General features: G+C 38.5%; 1 protein-coding gene across 9 annotated transcripts in view; it reads right to left on the reverse strand.

Annotated features, from left to right (window-relative positions):
- The window catches only part of SLC4A4 (solute carrier family 4 member 4), a 523,229-nt gene that overhangs the window by 188,911 nt on the left and 315,540 nt on the right, over positions 1-18,778 (reverse strand). For 8 of the 9 annotated variants that reach the window (XM_056803353.1, XM_007495656.3, XM_056803351.1 and 5 more), the window contains one exon: positions 15,825-16,004. In XM_056803353.1, coding sequence (XP_056659331.1) covers positions 15,825-16,004 — 180 coding nt within the window. The remainder of the gene's footprint in view (positions 1-15,824; positions 16,005-18,778) is intronic. The other variant, XM_001364611.5, reaches the window with a different exon arrangement.

An 18,778-nucleotide genomic window follows, 5' to 3' on the forward strand; every position in this document is an offset into this window, starting at 1 on the left:
AGAAAAGTACGGGAAGTATTATGTGAATTGATGCAAGTGACATCAGCAGAAATGGGAAAACAAAGCATCCAGTGACAATAGTAGAATAGCTAAAACTAAATGCTACAAAAATATAATTACCTAGCTGGGTCTCAAAGAAGATATATGCAAGACACTTTATCCTATTCTTTGCAGAAATGGAATAGGGTTGGGGTATGAGTAGGACTGCATATAATGTCAGGTGTTTTTTTTTCAATGTATTAGTTAATTCTACTGAACTGGGTTTTTGTTTTCTTTCATTTTCATTCTTTGTTATAAGAGATGGTTCTCTGGGGGAAGGATACATTGGGAAATGGGAGTAATATGAAAACAAAATATGCTAATAAAAAAATTACAGTAAACGTAGTGGGGATGGAGAAGTTGAACAGGACACTCCTGGCCAGGCCACTTGATGAAATTTCCCTGCCCCAGGCTAACTGATGAAATCTCAAAGGCTAATAGAAACAATGAGGTATTAGAGTAAAAATGAAATATACAGAAAGGCTTATATTTCGTTATTCTCATTAGATCTGGAAAGCTCTCTGATCAAAACTGATGGAATTGGAAGGCAACTAGCCAGTGGGTGACAAAGAATAGACCACCCCTGGGTGGCCCTTTAAATAACAGGCACTCTATGGAGAGGCACTCAGTCAAGGCAGAAGACAATTCCAAGGAGTGTGGTTTCTAACAGTAGGAAAGAGAATCAGGAATGGAAGAACCCAGCTTTTGAGAGGTAAACATTCTTCAGCATGAAAGTGGCTGGAAATTTTTTCCCCTAACCCCCATATGCCGCAATGGCTTGCCATGGAGTTACTCATCCAGTAGGAGGTGTTAGTCCCAGCAGGAAGCAGACCAAATGAGCTAATGTAGGAGAAAGTTTTAAGGAGTGTAACTCCTAGTTGTTGAGAAGAAAACCAGCCTTGGATATTGGAAGTTGAGGTTCAGAGAGGAATAGACCCAGTGCAACTACCCAAGCAACCAGCACAACAGAGACACTGCTCTAATGAGGGAGCAGCATGAAGATTCTGTGAGAAAGAAAAACACATCAATGTCCAGAAGTGCCAGAATTGTAAACCGATTTGGCCACATGTGTACCCAAAATGTTTATCTCTTTATTAGTGAGCTCTATGTCTGTGTCTTCTCTTCCCATGACTGCTCTGTGTAGTTATAAGGAAATTCCAAATGTATGTAGACTGTGTTTTATTGCTATTGTTTTTATGACTTTATCTCAGAAAATCCCTTTCTTCTCAGGTAATTATGTCTATTGACTGACTATTAAAGGTATGAACTCTCATAGGGACCCATTTAAGAGTCAGAACTAGAACCACAGAGTATCTTGAACAAAGGACAATTTCCCTTCCGGAAGCCCAACCTGAAGCTTGGAGGTTAGTCCCAAAAAGAATATGCTACAAAATAAAGTAATTAGTAGGTAAGTAAATAAGTGAAAAATCACAATTCAAATTGCTTTGGACTATTGAAAACCCAAGAATTTATGTCCCAAGTGGGCAGTAAGAAGCCCAAAAAATATCACCACCCAAGAACAAAAAGTTAACCTTTAGACATCTAGTGAAGAAATAAACAAAGGAATAAAAGGTCACTGGTCTGGAAGAGTTGAAGAAGATTTCAAACTCTAGCCTGAAATAAATATTTTGCCTGTTATACTCCCCAGCAATGACTTCAAGAGGTTCTATTAACTAAGCTAAGATGCTGTGGGGATCACATACTTTGCTACATCAAAGACTTGTGATTTCATCACTATGGGAACTCCCTCTATTAACATGGCTCAAAATCTATCTCTTATCTGATAGCTCTGAGCCAGTGGTCATGGCACCTAAGAAAAATGAAGAGATTCCTTCCTGAGACTTGGAGGAGTTTAGTGATTTGCCCATGATCTCATGACTAAGAAGTAAAATGTACAGAATTTGAACTCAGGACTTCTTGACTCTAGCCCAACAGTTTGACTGCCATACCACACTGTCTCCTAGATAAAGGGTCAAAGGGCGATTAAATTTTTAGATAGACAACCCATAATAAAGAAACAGAAAAGGCTCTTCCTGGGGGAGTTACTTTGGCTAGGGGTGAAGTAGAACATCAAAATCTACATAGACAATGGAGAGGAAATCTTACCTGATACATTCTCTTTGAGTTCCCTAATTCCCTAAAGAAACACAACGCAAAAAAAGGTTTTTTTGGAGGGAGAAAAAAGCAACTTTAGAGCCATAATGAATTACTATTTCTCCACTTAGACTGTCATCATCCAATAAACTGGAAGGGCTGAGTAACCGTCACTCAGACATACAAGAGCAGAAACAATGGAAAAAATTCCTTAAAATGAAAATATTTACAACAGAACCTTACATTTCCTCTGTAAACTCGATACTCTAAAAGTAGGAAGGAACCATGTAGTTCTCAAATGCCACTGTTGCTTGTTATAAGAAACCATAGTCACATTAAACATAAATTAGAAGCCTATAAAACAAAATTCAGGATTAGAGAGATGACTATGCCCTCTGGGCTTACAATCTAGGCAGGCAGACAACTGTAATGCACAGTAGAATCAGGACACTACAGGAAAACATTGGGGAGCAGGATAAAGAGACCAATATCTTCATCCTCCTTTCCTCTTTGCACTTCAAAGTTAGGAGCTAATGGCAGCTGATCACAAATGTCAATAAGTACAAAAGAAAATAGGTTATTTCTTTCATTTTCCTTTTTAAAATTAAATTATATTTTGCCTTCGAATAAAGATCCACTTTCCCTCTTTCCCCAAGAAAGAAGAAAAACAAAACTTCTTTAATAAATATGTCTCATCAAGCAAAACAAATTCCCATAATCAGACAGGCAACAGAAGCCACCGGTGTGTGCACCCAGAAAACAGAAAAGCACAGCAGGTCCACAAGCATTTAAGATTATTAGTAGAGCAAGCCGTAAGCTGTGAGATAATGAATTTTAGACAACTAAAACAATTTCCTTTTTAGGATTTTCCTCCTTTGCTCCTAGGATCTAAAAATCCTGGATTGTGGCAAAAGAGGACGTTGCAAAATGGGGGATATACTACAACCAACCAAGAAGTAATTATTGAGCACATTCTATATGTACTTGGCAAAACTCTGTGAAACACAGTTTCAAAAAAAGTCTAGGGCTCAGTCTCTGCGTTTACTCTGAGTTTGAAGGGAGACACCAATAAATGAAACAAAGTAGAATGAACAAGGGAGAAGAGATAGTTTGCCAAACTCCAAAGAGTCAATGCAAATTCAGAACACATGGATTTGGGTAATAAGGAACGGCTTCATTGGAAAACTGGAACTTGATTTGGGCTTTAAGGAATGGGAAGACTTTGGACAAGAAGGGAGAAGGGGGAAACATCCCTAGAAGGATTACTATGGCAGAATCCAATTTGGGGCAGGAATTCATGTTGAGGTATAGTGAAAGATAAGATAGAAGAGATAGGTCAAGGGTAGTAGGGCTCTGAATTTGATGTGACTTCAATGGAAAGTAATGTGGCAATTGGCTAGTGCCTCTCCCTTGAAATTACTTGGCTTTTTTTTAATTTTTTGTTTTTGTGTAATTTTGACTCTTCAGAGGCCATGTAGTTTCTGCTTTCATGGCCCTGGCATCTATGCCTGATACATAGGGGGTGCTTAATAAGTGCTGTTTGCTTGATTGGCTGAAGACTCATCTCCCTCGAACCAAGAGAGATCTTCATCTAAGTGCACAATCTATTACTACTGCTTTTCTCTGAAGCAGGGGGACAGTGCCTCAAATCTGTGTTTAGGAATCATTTTTGTTACCTTTCATGTCTTCCTTCACTCTGTACAATACCTGTGCCCCAATCCTCCCTGCCCCCCACCCACCACCACTCTTTTTTCCCATCCCACTCATTGACTTACTCAGCCATCCCACGCTGGGACTGCGCCACACTCGGGATTCATCGTCCAACGTGCAGGTGGCTAGACAGGGCAGTGAGTTCTCAAGCGGGCTGCGAGCTTTAGTATCAGAAGCAGAAGACGGGAAGAAGAGGTTGAGGAGGAGGACATATTAGCAGCCACAGCAAGTAGGAGCATGGGAGCATTAAGTTAAGAAGAAAAAAAAAATAACACTCAAGGAAACTTGCACAAGCATATTAAAAGAGAACAATGACAAACATTTACATTGATAGTTTCCCTCTCAACCCTCCAACCACGGACAGGACAAAACAATTTAGGACAGACTTTAGTACATCTGGATACATCCACAGTCCAGTGTGGCTGCCCTAGTTCCAACCTATGCAAAACAGGACAGACAAAACAGGAATTGTGTCTGTGGGAAGAGAGCAGCAAAGCCCTAGAGCAGAAGTCAACTGGCCCAACTCCATTATTCTATACATGAGAAAACTGAGGTCCAGAGAAATACAGTGACTTGTCCAAGATCACAAAAGTAGTATTTGCCAAAGATAGGATTTGAACCTAGGTCCCTCTGGCTGCAGATACAGTGTTCTCTTTGAATGGTGCCACACCTCTGAGAGGTGTCATTAAGACTGTGGATAAATTTGCACTGTGTATGTACACACACACACAGACACACACACACTATTACACACTTGGGGGGGTGAAGCACAAAGGGAGGAAAAGCACATCTTAGCACAGTGACAGGTATACAGTTGGTACTTAATAAATACTTGTTGACTGATTGAAAGCAGATTTCCTGTGGTCTGACTCCAATAGCTGTAGAATCCGGGGCAACAAATGGTAACACAATGATCACTCTTGCATGCAAATGGCTGATTTTAACAAACATTGGTTTGAGGGCTTCTCATTCCTCAGCCCTCCAGTTATAAAAATATATTAGGAAGGAGATAGGCTAATAGAAAACACAAATGTATTTAAATCCATGTTGATCCATTTTTACTCTTTTGTGCTTTCTTTTACTGTAATTTTAATATATGGCTTTTCTCTGAAGTCATAACTATGAGAGATGAATGCACAGGATAGTCCCCCAGCTCAAATAAAATCCTTGGCCTCCTGTGAGGTTCTTATCCCCATCCAAGATGAATCAAGAGACAACTTGAAGTCCCAAGAATGCAGGAATATATGGGTAAATGTTTGACCATCGGCTATGGGAGGTGAGTAGGTACACATAACAAACTTTAAAGCTTAACCTGCATTATTGACATTTTCTCTGTCACTTTCTGAAGTCTAGACAACCAAGAAAACACTAGATCATGTCCTGATTTGTAATCTTTGCTGATTTCGGAGGTATAAATGTCCACAGTGAAAATTTAACAATCTGCCCTCCAAATCTCATACAAGTTGGCTCCAGCATACTCCTGCATGTATAGTGTTTTGCTTTTTTCGTGAAATGTCACACTCTGCCCTCCCCAGGAAAGGATGGATCACCACACAGTACATGATGGCCATGCAGTGACCAGATGACCAATATACATCGTTAAAGGATTAAAACATCTTACATTTGGCTTAAGAACTGACCCAAAGCAAGTAAAAGCCTGTCTTTCCATACCTGTATGCAAAGCATTGGGGTATCAGCTCTTTGTAAGGCTAGAGTTGATTCAAGAGTTAACTTTTGCATTTTGGACACTTCATTAATTGATGGATGGTTATGAACAAATTTCATTTACTTTGTCTCTTGGGTTCTTTCATTTCTCCATAGATTCAACTACTCTTGATGAGTGATTTCTAAAATATGGAGAGAACTCTTCTGTGGCCCAATAATGGGGTTTGTGGTCATGAGGACATACATAGGACAGGTAGGCATGGCTAAGTCAGGATTTGCATTGTGAAAGGGAACTTTAGAATCAAAGAATATTCAGAGCCATCTGAATCTGGAGTAGGGACAAATGTGGATGCTTTCTCCTTTCCAAAACTGGGAACATTTTTTAAAATGATCTTTCTGTGTTACAAAACAGTAAATAAAATCAGTACTTTATGAGCAAGCCATCTGTGCTAGTACCTGTTTAAGGCAAATGTATTGCCTAACTGAATTCTGAATTATATCCTACAATTGAATTTCTTTGCAAGTTTTCATAGCACCAAGCAAACGAACAAGTCACATCTTCCAAAAAGGTTTTGTCAAGGAGACATTCAGAAATATGCCATGATTCCAACAAAGTAGAACCCCTCGTTTCATTTGACAGATGACTGACCTGCAAAGACTCCGGGCATGGCTTTGTGAAAACATAAGTAGGAAGACGAGATTAAATTATGAGTCACTAAAAATGCCCCATTCTTCATTATTCTTTAGATGGTCTTGTTGCAAGAAGATTATAGGCAAATCCTGAGTTTTCTCTAGCAGCTAACCTTAAAAGGCCATTTTAATTAGTGTTTAGTAATCTGAATAGATGGGGTCACTGGTACCATTGTTCAAAAGATGGATGAGAGAGCTAGCTGTCTGAATTAGTGGCTCAGTGACAATGACTAATGGTCCTAAATGATACCTCTCTCTAACAACCCTTTCAATATGCCATGCTACTAGTACCCTACTGAGGACTGATCCCATCCTTAACCTTCCCTTTGATATTGTTGTTATCAACACTTCCCTATCCATGGGAATTTACAAGAGAGGCTGGCACCAACCAGCAAGAATATCTGGCTTTATTGGCACACATAAAAATATGGGAGCTCACAGAGTCCTGGCAACTTCCTTTCCAAGGTGAAGATTGAAATGGTCTGGCCAGGCACTCAACCCAAACCCAAAGCCTTATCCCTTTGATTCACTACTACGGCAAGGCACAGTGTTCAAATTTTGAGTTCTCTTCTAAAACAAACTTTTTGAGTTGGTAGCTAAACATTTCCTTCGGACTTATTTGTATAAATCAACTTCAAGTTTGACTATAATTTTAAATTTCAAAGAGCATTTTCCCAAAGAGAAAGCCAAGATTATATTGAGATATTTAGATAAGAGGACTTAGCAATTGCCTTTGGGGGAAAATTTTTTTTGCTACCTCTTAATGTTTGAAAGATTAGGCAATCTGGAGACCATATATTTAGAGCTGAAATGATCCTTAAGAATTATCTGCTACACCTCCCCTCATTGTGCATGTGAGAAAACTATGGCAGAAAGAATTTAAAAGACTTGCCCAAGTCAAACATCCAGATAATAAACAGAAGTCAGAGATGGGATTTGAACCCAGAACTCTGACTCCAAAACCATTGTTTCACACACACACACACACACACACACACACACACACACACACACACACACACACACACCCCATGCCGCCTCTTAGTTATCTGTTGTCTTACAGATTCTTTTTTTAATCCCCTTTCCTTTCTTGTACTTAGCTACAAGCAGAAAAGGCTCACTTTACTTTTTTTCATGATGGATCAGAGACTGAATTATACTTTTTTGGTTCCAAAATAGATGTAAAATTGGTGGTGTAGAGTGATTTTTGTTAGCTTCCTGAATCAATTTGTTCAAATACACCTACTCTTAAAAAAAGGTGAAGTCTTTCCTGCCGTTAGGGAAATGGATATTGAAGTAGCTATGTACTATGGTGGACAGAGAGCACTGGACACTGGAGTAAGAAAGACGAGTTCAAATCCTATCTCATCAGCTTACTAGCTATGAGAAATTAGGCAAATTATTTAACCCCTTTGAGTCTCAGTTTCTTTATCAGTAAAATGAGAGAATTGGACCCAATGACTTTTAGAGTCCTTTCTAGTTCTAAATATATGATTCAGGTGGATTTTTTCCCCAAAGAGTAAGAAATGTGTTTTTCTCCTAAGTTAAAAGCCACCAAAACTTTCCACAGTTGTATTATTGTGACCTTTTGAGCATCTATTCAATTACTGTTAGATATTAGGGAAATTTTTTTCTTTCACACAAATATAATGCCAAGTTTATAGAATATAGTCTAAGAAAAAAATCCTGCTTGTAAAGCTATTAGAGAAGGCTATCTGAAACTATTTGGAGAGTGATCTTTCAGAACAGTCATATCTCTGAGATGCTTTAGATACAATTCTGTCTTGAAACACGATGATGAATTCTGAAATCTCTTTGACATTCTATGATTATTCAAAATAATAATTTTGATCTGAATGAGGAATGATGAATACTTTTTCTTCTAGTGGAAGTTTCATTATCTCTGGAAGGGCACAAGTTGCTGATATAGTGAGTTGGAAAAGATAATTCACCAACTGGCACTAGTACATGGATTTTTAGACCAAATATCCTAACAGCAGAACAAATATTTTAGACAGAGCACTGTCAGCTCAAGTTAAAATGAAAAAGTAGCTTCCATGAAACTAGTTAAAAGTTCACCATGTTAAAAAAAAAAACCTTTGATATTTATTTTTGATTTATTACTGTAAACTGAGAGGGAGAGAGGTATTTCTGTCCAATTATGGAAAGCATTTCTTCAAAAAGGGTAAAAACCATGAGGCTCTCATACTCTCTTCTCTCTGTCTTCTTCCATTCTTTCCCTCTCCTTTCCACAACTTCATAAAGCCCCAAGATGTCATTGGTCCTTTTCAAAAAACAAAAGATGAACCCCAAACTATGAACTATTTTCCTCTCCTCATAGCTATGGCATTTTGCAATGTAAGATGGTCGTGAAATTAAGTATTGAAAAATAACTTTTTAATCATAATCAAAATAATCAAATAGAAGCATCCCTCTGTGTTTTCCAATGCACTTTGGTTTGCTTTAATCCCATTTGCTTCTTACAAATTTGACCTATGAGGGAACTGAAGATAGGGAATTTGGCTACAGTTACATCAGAAATCGATAACGGAGAGAATCAACCAAGCTGTAAAGAGAGAATCTCATCTCAGGAAAACATCTGATACCATTCACTGAAGGTCAAAAGCTCAGGAAATGATTGCCTGGACACCCCTTCCTATTAGGCCTAACTGTCCACCTGGCTATAGAGAGAAGAGCACGTATGAATTCACCTGAAAAGGGGAAGATTTCACCCAAGTCTCTGTGGAATTGGTCAAATTTCACAAGTGTTCAGGGAATCCCAGAATATGCAAAATGGAGAAGCTTTGGGAATGAAAAGACAGAACCAGAGGTCTTTTTTTTTTAGCAGTTTAATGGTTCTTTGGGGGTCATTCAAAGCTCCTTACTGGCCAGGGAAGCCAGGTTGTGCTAGGTAAGGGCTTCTCAGTGAAGTGAGAAGCAGAATAGTGCATCTTTAATTCAATGGCTAAGTTATTTTCCAAGATAGCTGAGATAGCTGGCCTTCTGCCTTGGAAAACTGAGGAATTACATGAGTAGAAGAGAGAAGGGTAAAGAGCCATCTAGGGAGGATGTCAGAAAAATTTGTCTTAAATTCAGAGGGAAGAATTAACCCATTTATGTTTGTCATGCTAATTAGGAGCAGAGAGAAATCACTCAGGTGCTCTCTCAGTACCTCTAACCCAACTGACTAAGACGGTAAATTTCGAATGAGTGGTCAAGGTAATTTCAATTCTCCATCCCAATGAAATCATGCATCTATACCCCCCAAAAGTGCTACAGAAACAAAATTTTAAAAAGAACCTCTTTCTTGATTGAGCTTCTTTCTGAGTAGCTTTTTGTTTTATTGTTTGTGCAAGTACTACATATACACATGGAATAAAACCGGGTGCCAGCTGTAGAAGGGAGGACCTAAGACGTCCTGTAACTCACCTCCCTTTTTTGGAGATAGAAAATGGAGTGACTTAACTAAGGAAACGGGGTAATTGGCAGCGCTGAGGTTCAAGCCCAGGGTCTATGATTCCAAACCAAACATGTTTTCCATGATTTCCCAACTCACCCCCAACACATAGATTATAAAGTGAGAAATGAGATTACAAATATCTCATAGCCCTAGAGATTATTAAATGGAATTGCATTACTGTATCTCCAGTCTCATCAAGAGTGCCTCTGAGTCCACAGACTAAGAGGTCAGAGAGATCTTTTAATCCTAATCTTCCCACTTTACGCAGGAGTAATCTAAGACCCAGAGGCATCGGTAATAAACTATAGAGGTAGGATATGGATCTAGGGCCTCGGAGGCCAAATCCAGCATTCTTTTCACTGTGTCATGAAGAAGAATGTAACAGATTAACATAGAAGAATGGAAGAAGGGAAGATAGGAGTATTATTGGCTCAGTGCAAAACTTTACATTACAGAGATTCATTTAGATCATAAGAGTTGCAGGCCAAAGAGACTGGGATTCTATTTTTTTTTTTTTATCTCAAGGGAAAACACTATTAAAGTTAGTCCCTGCCCCCTCTCTTTGGTAAACTTCCCTGGTGTGAGCTATGTACCAAACTCATGGAGTGTAAAACATCTTTATTCACTTTTTTTTTTAAAAAACAGACCAATTTATAATACCAATTTTCCCTAGAATAAAAATACTTCCAAACAGAATCTTTCGTTCAAAGTATAGCCCAATCAATAAATGTCAGCTTTGTTTATTCACTTCCAAAGGAGAAGTAAACCAAACTCTTTTGTCTTTCAAACTACTGCCAAGGTATATTCCTAGAGTTAAAAGCTGATCCTTCACAATCTATTTGAACAGAATACAAGATGGCGCTGCTGGCCTGTTACATCTACCAGGCCATAAGCATAATACCCAGAAGTGAGAAGTCAGAAAGACATCAATCTGACACCAAGGAAGGTTGGAAACCTCATTAACCTTTTTATATACCATTAAAACCATACCAATACCTTGATTAAAATGATAAAGTATACTATTTGACTAAGATTTAGAGCCTGGCAGAAATGTCTGCCTAAATCCACAAATATAATAAGTCAATAGCAAATTAATCTACTATTATACAGTTCTGCAAAATAGCCTAATATTTCCATAAACATTATGTATTGGAACTTGTTATATAGTTCTCTTTGTAAATATGAGATTATCTTGAACCCCAGCTCAAGTTAATATTCCCAAACGATGGTGATAACCTTCTCTGAGAAATACCATGAATCTGAAGGACAAAGAACTCCCATAAATGAAATTATCCATATTTCATGTTTTTGCTCAGTGGTATTAGCAGGAAAAATAAAAGTAATGACATTTGTACAATACTTTTACAACAAGTACAGGTGCTCTAGCTCAATATGTCAGTAGGTCTGGGTTGTTTGTTTTTTTTTGGATCTGAAGACTGAAGCAGAACTGTCCCAAACTCATTGTGTTTTTCCCTGAAGAAGGGAAAAATCTTGCTCCTGTGGAAGGCAAATTGTTTTAAAGGGAGAAACAAGGGAATTACATATAGGTAGAAATTACATTAACAGTATTTCCACATTCAAAAGACATCTTTAAACCATTTTATTACTTAATAACTATGTCAAGAATCTCATTCTTCTCATATCAAGGCAAATGGTATATACCTGAGAGCTAGGAAAAAGGAAATTTGGCAGTGATCTCATAGAAACAAAGAAGGGCATTGCAACCTTCCTGTACTTTGGAGGCCAGCGGAATTCATTGCCCGAGGTGCCCCCTGGATACTTGAAAGGAATTGAGTAAAGTGAAGGCCAATAACAACATGTTCAGGGAGGACCTAATCAGATCCCATACTTCAGGGTGTAAGCTGATCACCTGAAGTGCCAGGAAGGAACAGCCCTTCCTTCTGTGCTCTGCCAGCACATAAAACATTTCACAACCCGAAAAGGTGAATGATAAAGACAGCTTAAACTTTCCTCTGAAGTATCTAGATCTGGAGAGGAGATAAGAGCCTGAATAGTCTCTCTTTTACTATTACTATTCAGTGTCCAAATACTCCATGCTGGTGCTACAAACGGAAGGAGCTCAATGGTCCAGCTCTTGCTATTGTTGCCTACATTTCCTGAAAATGTAGTTCAAATTAGGTGGCAGACCTCCTGGATCTGTCTGCCAAACCACTGCTTTTCAGCCCTATGAAAGTAGCATTATTTGCTGCAGTCTTAATGCTTTAGCCTTTCTCCCTACTTTTAGCTCCTTGACCTGAAGAAAGTACCCTCAAACCATGGAATGTTGCCTTAAGTGAGAAGGAAGAAAGAAATCATGTGGCTGGTACTGGCTAGTAAACGTGGCTTAATGGGGGGAGTGCCAGGCTTGGAGTCAAGAAGACTCATCTTGAATTCAAATCAAGCCTCAGACACTAGCTGTTTGATCCTGGGCAAGTCACTTTATCCTGTTTGCCTCAGTTTCCTCATCTATAAAAATGAGCTGGAAAAAGAAATGGCAAACCAGTATCTTTGCCAAGAAAACCTCAAATGGGGTCACAAAGAATTGGACATGACTAAAAGAACTGGACTAAGAACTTTCTAAATGATATCTTACTTGGTTTTCACAACAACCCTGGGAGGTAAATGTTATTCCTTTCTCCATTTTAGACATTTGGAAACTGAGGCAGAGACTAAAGTGATTTGTCCAGAATCACATAGCTAGTAAATGTGTGAGGCCAGATTTGGTTCTTTCTGACACCAGATCCAACACTCTATCTACTTCCCCCACCTAGTTATCTTCAAAGGGGATATGTAGGAGCTGATATTCAAAGATATACCAATCACCTTAATGGCTCTGATATCAATTCATACCTTTTCTGTCCATACATAATACAATGATGAAGTAACTTATGACAGCTATCACTCACATCAACTATTCTAACTTCTAGATAACTGCAATTTCCAAAGGATTATGGGAGTCTCCTTGAGAGCAGTTGCCTTTCTTTGTATCTGAATCTGCATTTATCATGGTGATTAGCATATAGTAAGTACTTCATCAATTCTTATTGACTAACTAATGGATTTTTTTCTAATATCAAAGAAATTTCCAAATCTAAATATCTTCTCTTAGGAACAAAATCCCATGTAGGTAATGGAAAACACTATTACTTGCACAGAAATGTTCCATATTAGATTCCTCCTTTTGTGAGTATTCCTTTAAAAAAGTATATGGAGGGGGGCAGCTAAGTGGCTCAGACACTTTCCAGCTGTGTGATCCTGGGCAAATCATTTAGTCCCCATTGCCTAGCCCTTACGGTTCTTCTGCCTTAGATCCAATATGCAGTGTGTAAACCTTAAAATTTCTTAGACTTATGATTCACCATTGGAATGTGAACCCCATTGGCAAGGGAGGTTCCTCCTCTTCCCTTCTTAAGATTACTTTAGGACAGAAAGCTTTTGCTGAACAATGGAAAGGGCTGCAGCATAGATCAAAATTTAATTATTCCAATCTCCACCCTACTCAGGGTAACAGGATTTAGGAAGGGCTGTAGCAAAGGATCAAGATTTAATTATTTGAGAATATGACCTTCAACAGACATATGCGAAGCCACAGACCTCTGGGCGGTCCTGGGTTAAGCTAGAGCCACCATTGGCACAGGGAAGACATGGACAGTGATTGGTAGATGTGAGAACTGAGGGGAGGGAACTTGGATGGTTTCCTTAAAGATAGCGGGGTCTGAGGACTAGAGTTGGTTTGGTTGGAGAGGTGCTCTGAGAAGCTTGCTCTGAAGGAAGCTGGAGGTGGAGGCCCCTGAGACTGTTTCTCCATTTTGGTCACGTGAGTGATAGGGACTGATCTCTTTTCTTTGCCTCAGCTATCTAAGGGCTTGGGCCTTTTGGCCCAGCCTAAACAGAAGGGGTATTTAAGCCCTATTCCCTTCTCTCCCCTTTCTCTCTCCCTCTCTCTCTCTATCTCTAATTCCTTTCTTCTTCCTGTTTGTAATTAAACTCCATAAAAGGTTGACTGCTGACTTGAGTTTTCATTTAGGAATTACATAGCTGAATTCCTTGGCAACCTTAAATTAATATATATCAGTCTTTTAAAGTGATTTCCTTGTCACAAGTGTTGTTTCTAAGATAGAAGGAAAGGGCTTTTTTAAGCATATTGTTCACATAATAATAATAATAATAGTGACCCTGATGTTGGTTATCTCCAATTTATCTTATTATATCTTTATATATGTATACATATATATATATATATATATTATTGCATATAGGTTTTTGCCTCCCTCATTATACCAAGAGCTCCTTGAGAATACGGTTTGTCTTTTGTTTTTTTTTGTAACTCCTGAGCTTTGCCCAGTGTCTGACACATGGAAGGATTTTAATAAATAAATGCCTATGGACTGACTGATAAAAGTGAGCTATCTCACTTTTAATAAATCTATCAGATTCTAACCCTAAAAACACATTAAGAGACTAAGAAAATGGGCCTGGACTAAACATTCTCCAGAAACTTGGCTTATATACTACCTTCTCGTTCAACCAACCTTTCCATTGTGTGAACTTCATAAAAGCCAACTCTCAACTTCTCAGAAATAGTAAGTTAGAGTTCTGTTTTATTACAGTTCCTGAACTGACTCTTTTCCAGCTTCATCTTTCATACTCTTTTTTCGGTGTCTATGTGCATAAAATGGCAATGATTTCTCTTTGACTTGTCCATTTCTCTTAGTACTCAAGATAAACTTCCTCCACCCCATCTCTTGCCCTGTCCAACCTCCACTAGCCCAGGAGACGTCCACTATAACATTAATTTTCTATAGCTAATAGAATAGTATTTTTCTTTCTCAGCTCTTATCCATTAAGTAGTACATTTGAACAAGAGATGACAACACAGAACCATTATGGTCAATGTAATATTGTAAAATTCGGGCAAAGTTCCTGTTTTATTTTATTTTTACCTGTAGTGGGGGCATAAACAGGCTCTAAATTAGCCTTCCTTATCTCTTTTCCAAATCTAAACTAAACAAAATTCTATCCTGATACCACCCACACTTGACTATATTTATAGCACTCTACAAAAGCAGACTCATTTTTAAAAAGAACATAGAATAATATTAGGTAATTCTCTGAAAAAAAAAAGACCAACGAAGACCTCCTAACTAAAGTCATCTGAATGGTAATGGCAAAGGAATGGTTAGTGAAAGGAAGTGATGATTACAAATAATCTATGTTTTATGACAGGATTATTTGACTGATAGATTGGAGGAAGGATCAAGATAAAGCATTTTTATCTTTTGATAAATTTGAGCAAGATATTTGACCAAGTCTCCTATGCTATTTTTGGATAGGTGAGGGAGCAATGGGACTTTATGGGTTCAGTGACAATAGAATTAGGTATATTTGGAACTGATTGGATGATTGGACCTAAAGAGTGGTCATTTGTGGTCAAACGCCAAATGGCAAAGAGGTCTCAGGAAAAGTGCTCCAGATCTGTTTTAACCCTTTGATAGCAAATACTTGTACCAATGGTTTGGATAAAGGTATAATATAAGTGGCTCACTTATCTCATTTTCAGTTGTCTCCGTTTTCTACTAATTCCATTCTTCTCACACTATACTCTCTGTCCTTACTAGTTACCATCCTATATCTTTATCTTCCCTTTCTCAGGCAGACTTATAGAAAAAGCTATCTATAATTACTGCCTTTAATTGTTTTACAGATGAGAAAATGGAGGTAGACAGAAGCTAAGTCTAAGCTAAGTGAGCAGGGTCACACAGGTTATGTTTCTAAAGCTGGATTTGAACTCAGGCCTTTCTGACTCCAGATTCAGCACTCTGTCAGACATTTTTAGCACATTTCTGTTCATACTCAGTAACCTCCAAAATGGTCCAGTCATCTGAATCATTCACATCTTCTATCCATGGGCTATTGCCACCAATCCTACACGTCCAACCAAGAGAAATATAAAGCCACAGAAAATAGTCATTGTAGAGAGAGCTGAAATATTTCCAGAGTATCTGCAATTTTGCCTGCAGGGAAGTGATAAGGGAGAAGGGGAAGCCTCCTTTTAAGATGTCCATGAAAAAAATGAGAAAGAAAAGGAAAGAAAAGACAGAAAGAGATGGAGCAGAAATGAATGAGAAAAAATAGTAGAAGAAAAGGCAACTGGTCCCTGCATTACCATTATCAGGGTTGGAAAACATCCTACTTGCACTGGAGACGGTCTTCCCAATGTCAGCCAATGATCGGAGATTGGATTTCTTAGTCTGATGCCGATGCTTCCGGAGCAAAGTGTAGGTCACTTTATCCTTCAGGTCAGCTTTCAAGAGACCCGTCTCGATCTGATTGTCAACAATCATCTCTGTTACAAGAACAAAAAATAAAATTTGTTATAAAAATAAATTACATTTGTGCTACTGAATCTAAATTAGACCCTCATTTCATTAAAACAAATGTCCTTTTGCTTCTTTCTAATTGGTTATCAATCTGAATCCCCTCAGCATCTATTCTAAAACCTTTCTCTTTCCTCTTTAAACCTCTGAAATATCCTCTCTCAACTATCTTGGCTTAGGAGTTTGCATCACACTTTACTGAGAAAATAGAAGCCCTTTGAATTGAGCCCCCTCTCCTTTCCTTCTCAGCATATCACAACCCTGTAGCATCATTTCTCTTTCCCTCCTCCTATACTAAAGCCACTGATGATGTGGTGGCCTTTTTCCTTGTGGTGAACAACCAAGGAGTTTTGTCCTTGAACCTCTCCCCTCTCTTCTGCTACAGTGGTTGCCCCCATATCTATCATCTTTCTCCTTTTTCAATTATCTCCCTTTTCTACTGATTTCATTCTTCGCTCACTTCCCTACCATCTTTACTAGTTATCCTCCTATATCTTCCTTCCCTTTCTCAGGCAGATCTGTAGGGAAAAAAACAAAACATCTACCATTATTGCCTCTAATTGTCTTCTCATTGTCTTCTCAACTCTTTGCAATCTGGTTTCTGGTGTACTCATTCAACTAAAACTGTTCTCTTCAAAGTTGCCAATCATCTCGTAATTGCCAGTTCTAGTCCTTTTTCCCCCCTCTATAGCATTTGACTATTAACAACCTCCTCTCGTATACTCTCCTTCTAGTTTGTGAAACTATTGTCTCTTGGTTCTCTTTCTACTTATCTGATCACTCCTCAGTTCCCTTTGCTAGAACAATCCATAAATCAATCAAGCAACATTTATTATGCACCACCCATGTGCTATGTACTATGCAAACCATGGAGATAAAAGGAAAAAATGAAAGTCCTTGATTTAAGGAGTCTATAGCCTCTGAGATGAGACAAGTCATACAAATATTAAGTATATACAAGAAACAACAAAGCAGACATAAGGTAACTATAGATAAGAAGAACCATAGATAAGAAAAGTATATACCATTCCCCCTAAACTTGGAGTTTACTCCAAGGCTCTCTCCTGCATAACCTCTCACTTGGTGAGCTCATCAGCTCTTAAGGGCTTCCTAACTCTCTATAGCAGTCATTTCAAACCTTCTCTTCTCTCCTGAAACCTTCTATCTTACCCTGTCCCCTAACTTCACAACCAGAATCCTAGCATCATCTTTTACAGTGAAAATAGAAGTTATTTGCCATGAGCTTCCCCTATTCCCCTCATTTTCTTACAACCCTTTATAATCATCTCCGAATCCCTCCTATAGCCCAGCTTTTTATGGAATTCCTCCTTGCCAAGGTCAGCCCTCGACCCTTTTCCATCTTCTCCAGCACATTGTACTCCATTCTTTCTCTAAACTTCTATCTCTCCCTATCTAGTCAATCCTTCCCTGCTGCCAACAAACATTCCTTCATCTTTAAAAATACCTGCAAGCTATTGTCTTATATCTCTTCCTCTTTCTTCCTCCAAACCACTTGAAGAAGCTGTCTAAATTCATTTCATTCATTTCCGCTCCTCTCATTCTTTTCTAAGCCCTCTTCAGTCTGGCTTCCAACCTCATCACTCAGTGAAAACTGTTCTTTCCAAAGTTGCCAATGATCTTTTCACAGCCATGTATAGTGGACTATTTTCAATCCTCATTGGTCTTGACTTCTTTTTTAGCATTTAATAATATCAGTCACTTTCTCCTCCTGAATAATCCCTGCTTTCTGGAAACACAATTTTCTCCACCCCTCAAATCAACTTATGTCTATTGCTATGTGTCCAAGTTGCTTCTTTAACAGAATCTAAATTCCTTGAGGGCAAGTACTGTTACACTTCTTTCTTGGTATCCCTAGTGCATAGTGTGATGCTTGGCACAGAAGGGATTCAAGAAATATTTCTTAATTGATTTGTTGATTGATTGATTTCCAAAGGTGACAAAAGCTGTGTAATAGCTGGGATCCTGGCCTCAGACAAGTCACTTAAACCCATTGTCCAGCTCTTACAGGTCTTCTGCCTTAGAACCAATACACAATATTGATTCTAAGACAGAAAGAAGGTAAGGGTTATAGAAAAAAATTTTAACTGTTGGGATCCTATACACCTGTAAGTGATTGAGATAGGATTCAAATCCAAGCACTCATTATGGTGCTATAAAGCAGATATCAATTCACAAGTATATTGAACTGGATGACTACTTGATTGCAACTCAGATTTCTTTGAGTCTAAATATTTTGATTTCTAACAGCAGAAATGGGTCAAAGGACCATTGATTTAGAGTTGGAAGGGCCCTTAGAGGTCATCTTGTCCAACTATTCCCTTTAAGTTTTACAGATGAAAAATATGAAGTTAAATGATTTGCCAAATGTCAAACAGGTAGAAATTGGTGGAACTAGGTTTTGAACCCAGGCACTCTACTGACTAAAAATTCAATGTTCTTTCCCTTATATCAGGTTTCTGTTCCCTTCCCGTTTCTTTTCCCTTTTTTCCATTTCCTTCCCCTCCTCTCCCCTCTTTTCTCCTCCCTCTCTTCTCCTTTTCTCCCCTGCCCTTTCCTCTTCCATTCCTTTGAATCTTCTGTTCCCTTCCCTACTATTTCCTCTTTTTTCTACCTCTCCTTCCCCTTTTCCTTTTCCTTCCCCTATCTCATTCACTGTAACTTCCATGACTTTCCATTTTCTTTTTTTTCCCAAGACTATCTATCACCTCTAGGCTGGAAGGGC

This window comes from Monodelphis domestica, chromosome 6, assembly GCF_027887165.1.
Source record: "Monodelphis domestica isolate mMonDom1 chromosome 6, mMonDom1.pri, whole genome shotgun sequence".
NCBI classification, from domain to species: Eukaryota; Metazoa; Chordata; class Mammalia; order Didelphimorphia; family Didelphidae; genus Monodelphis; species Monodelphis domestica.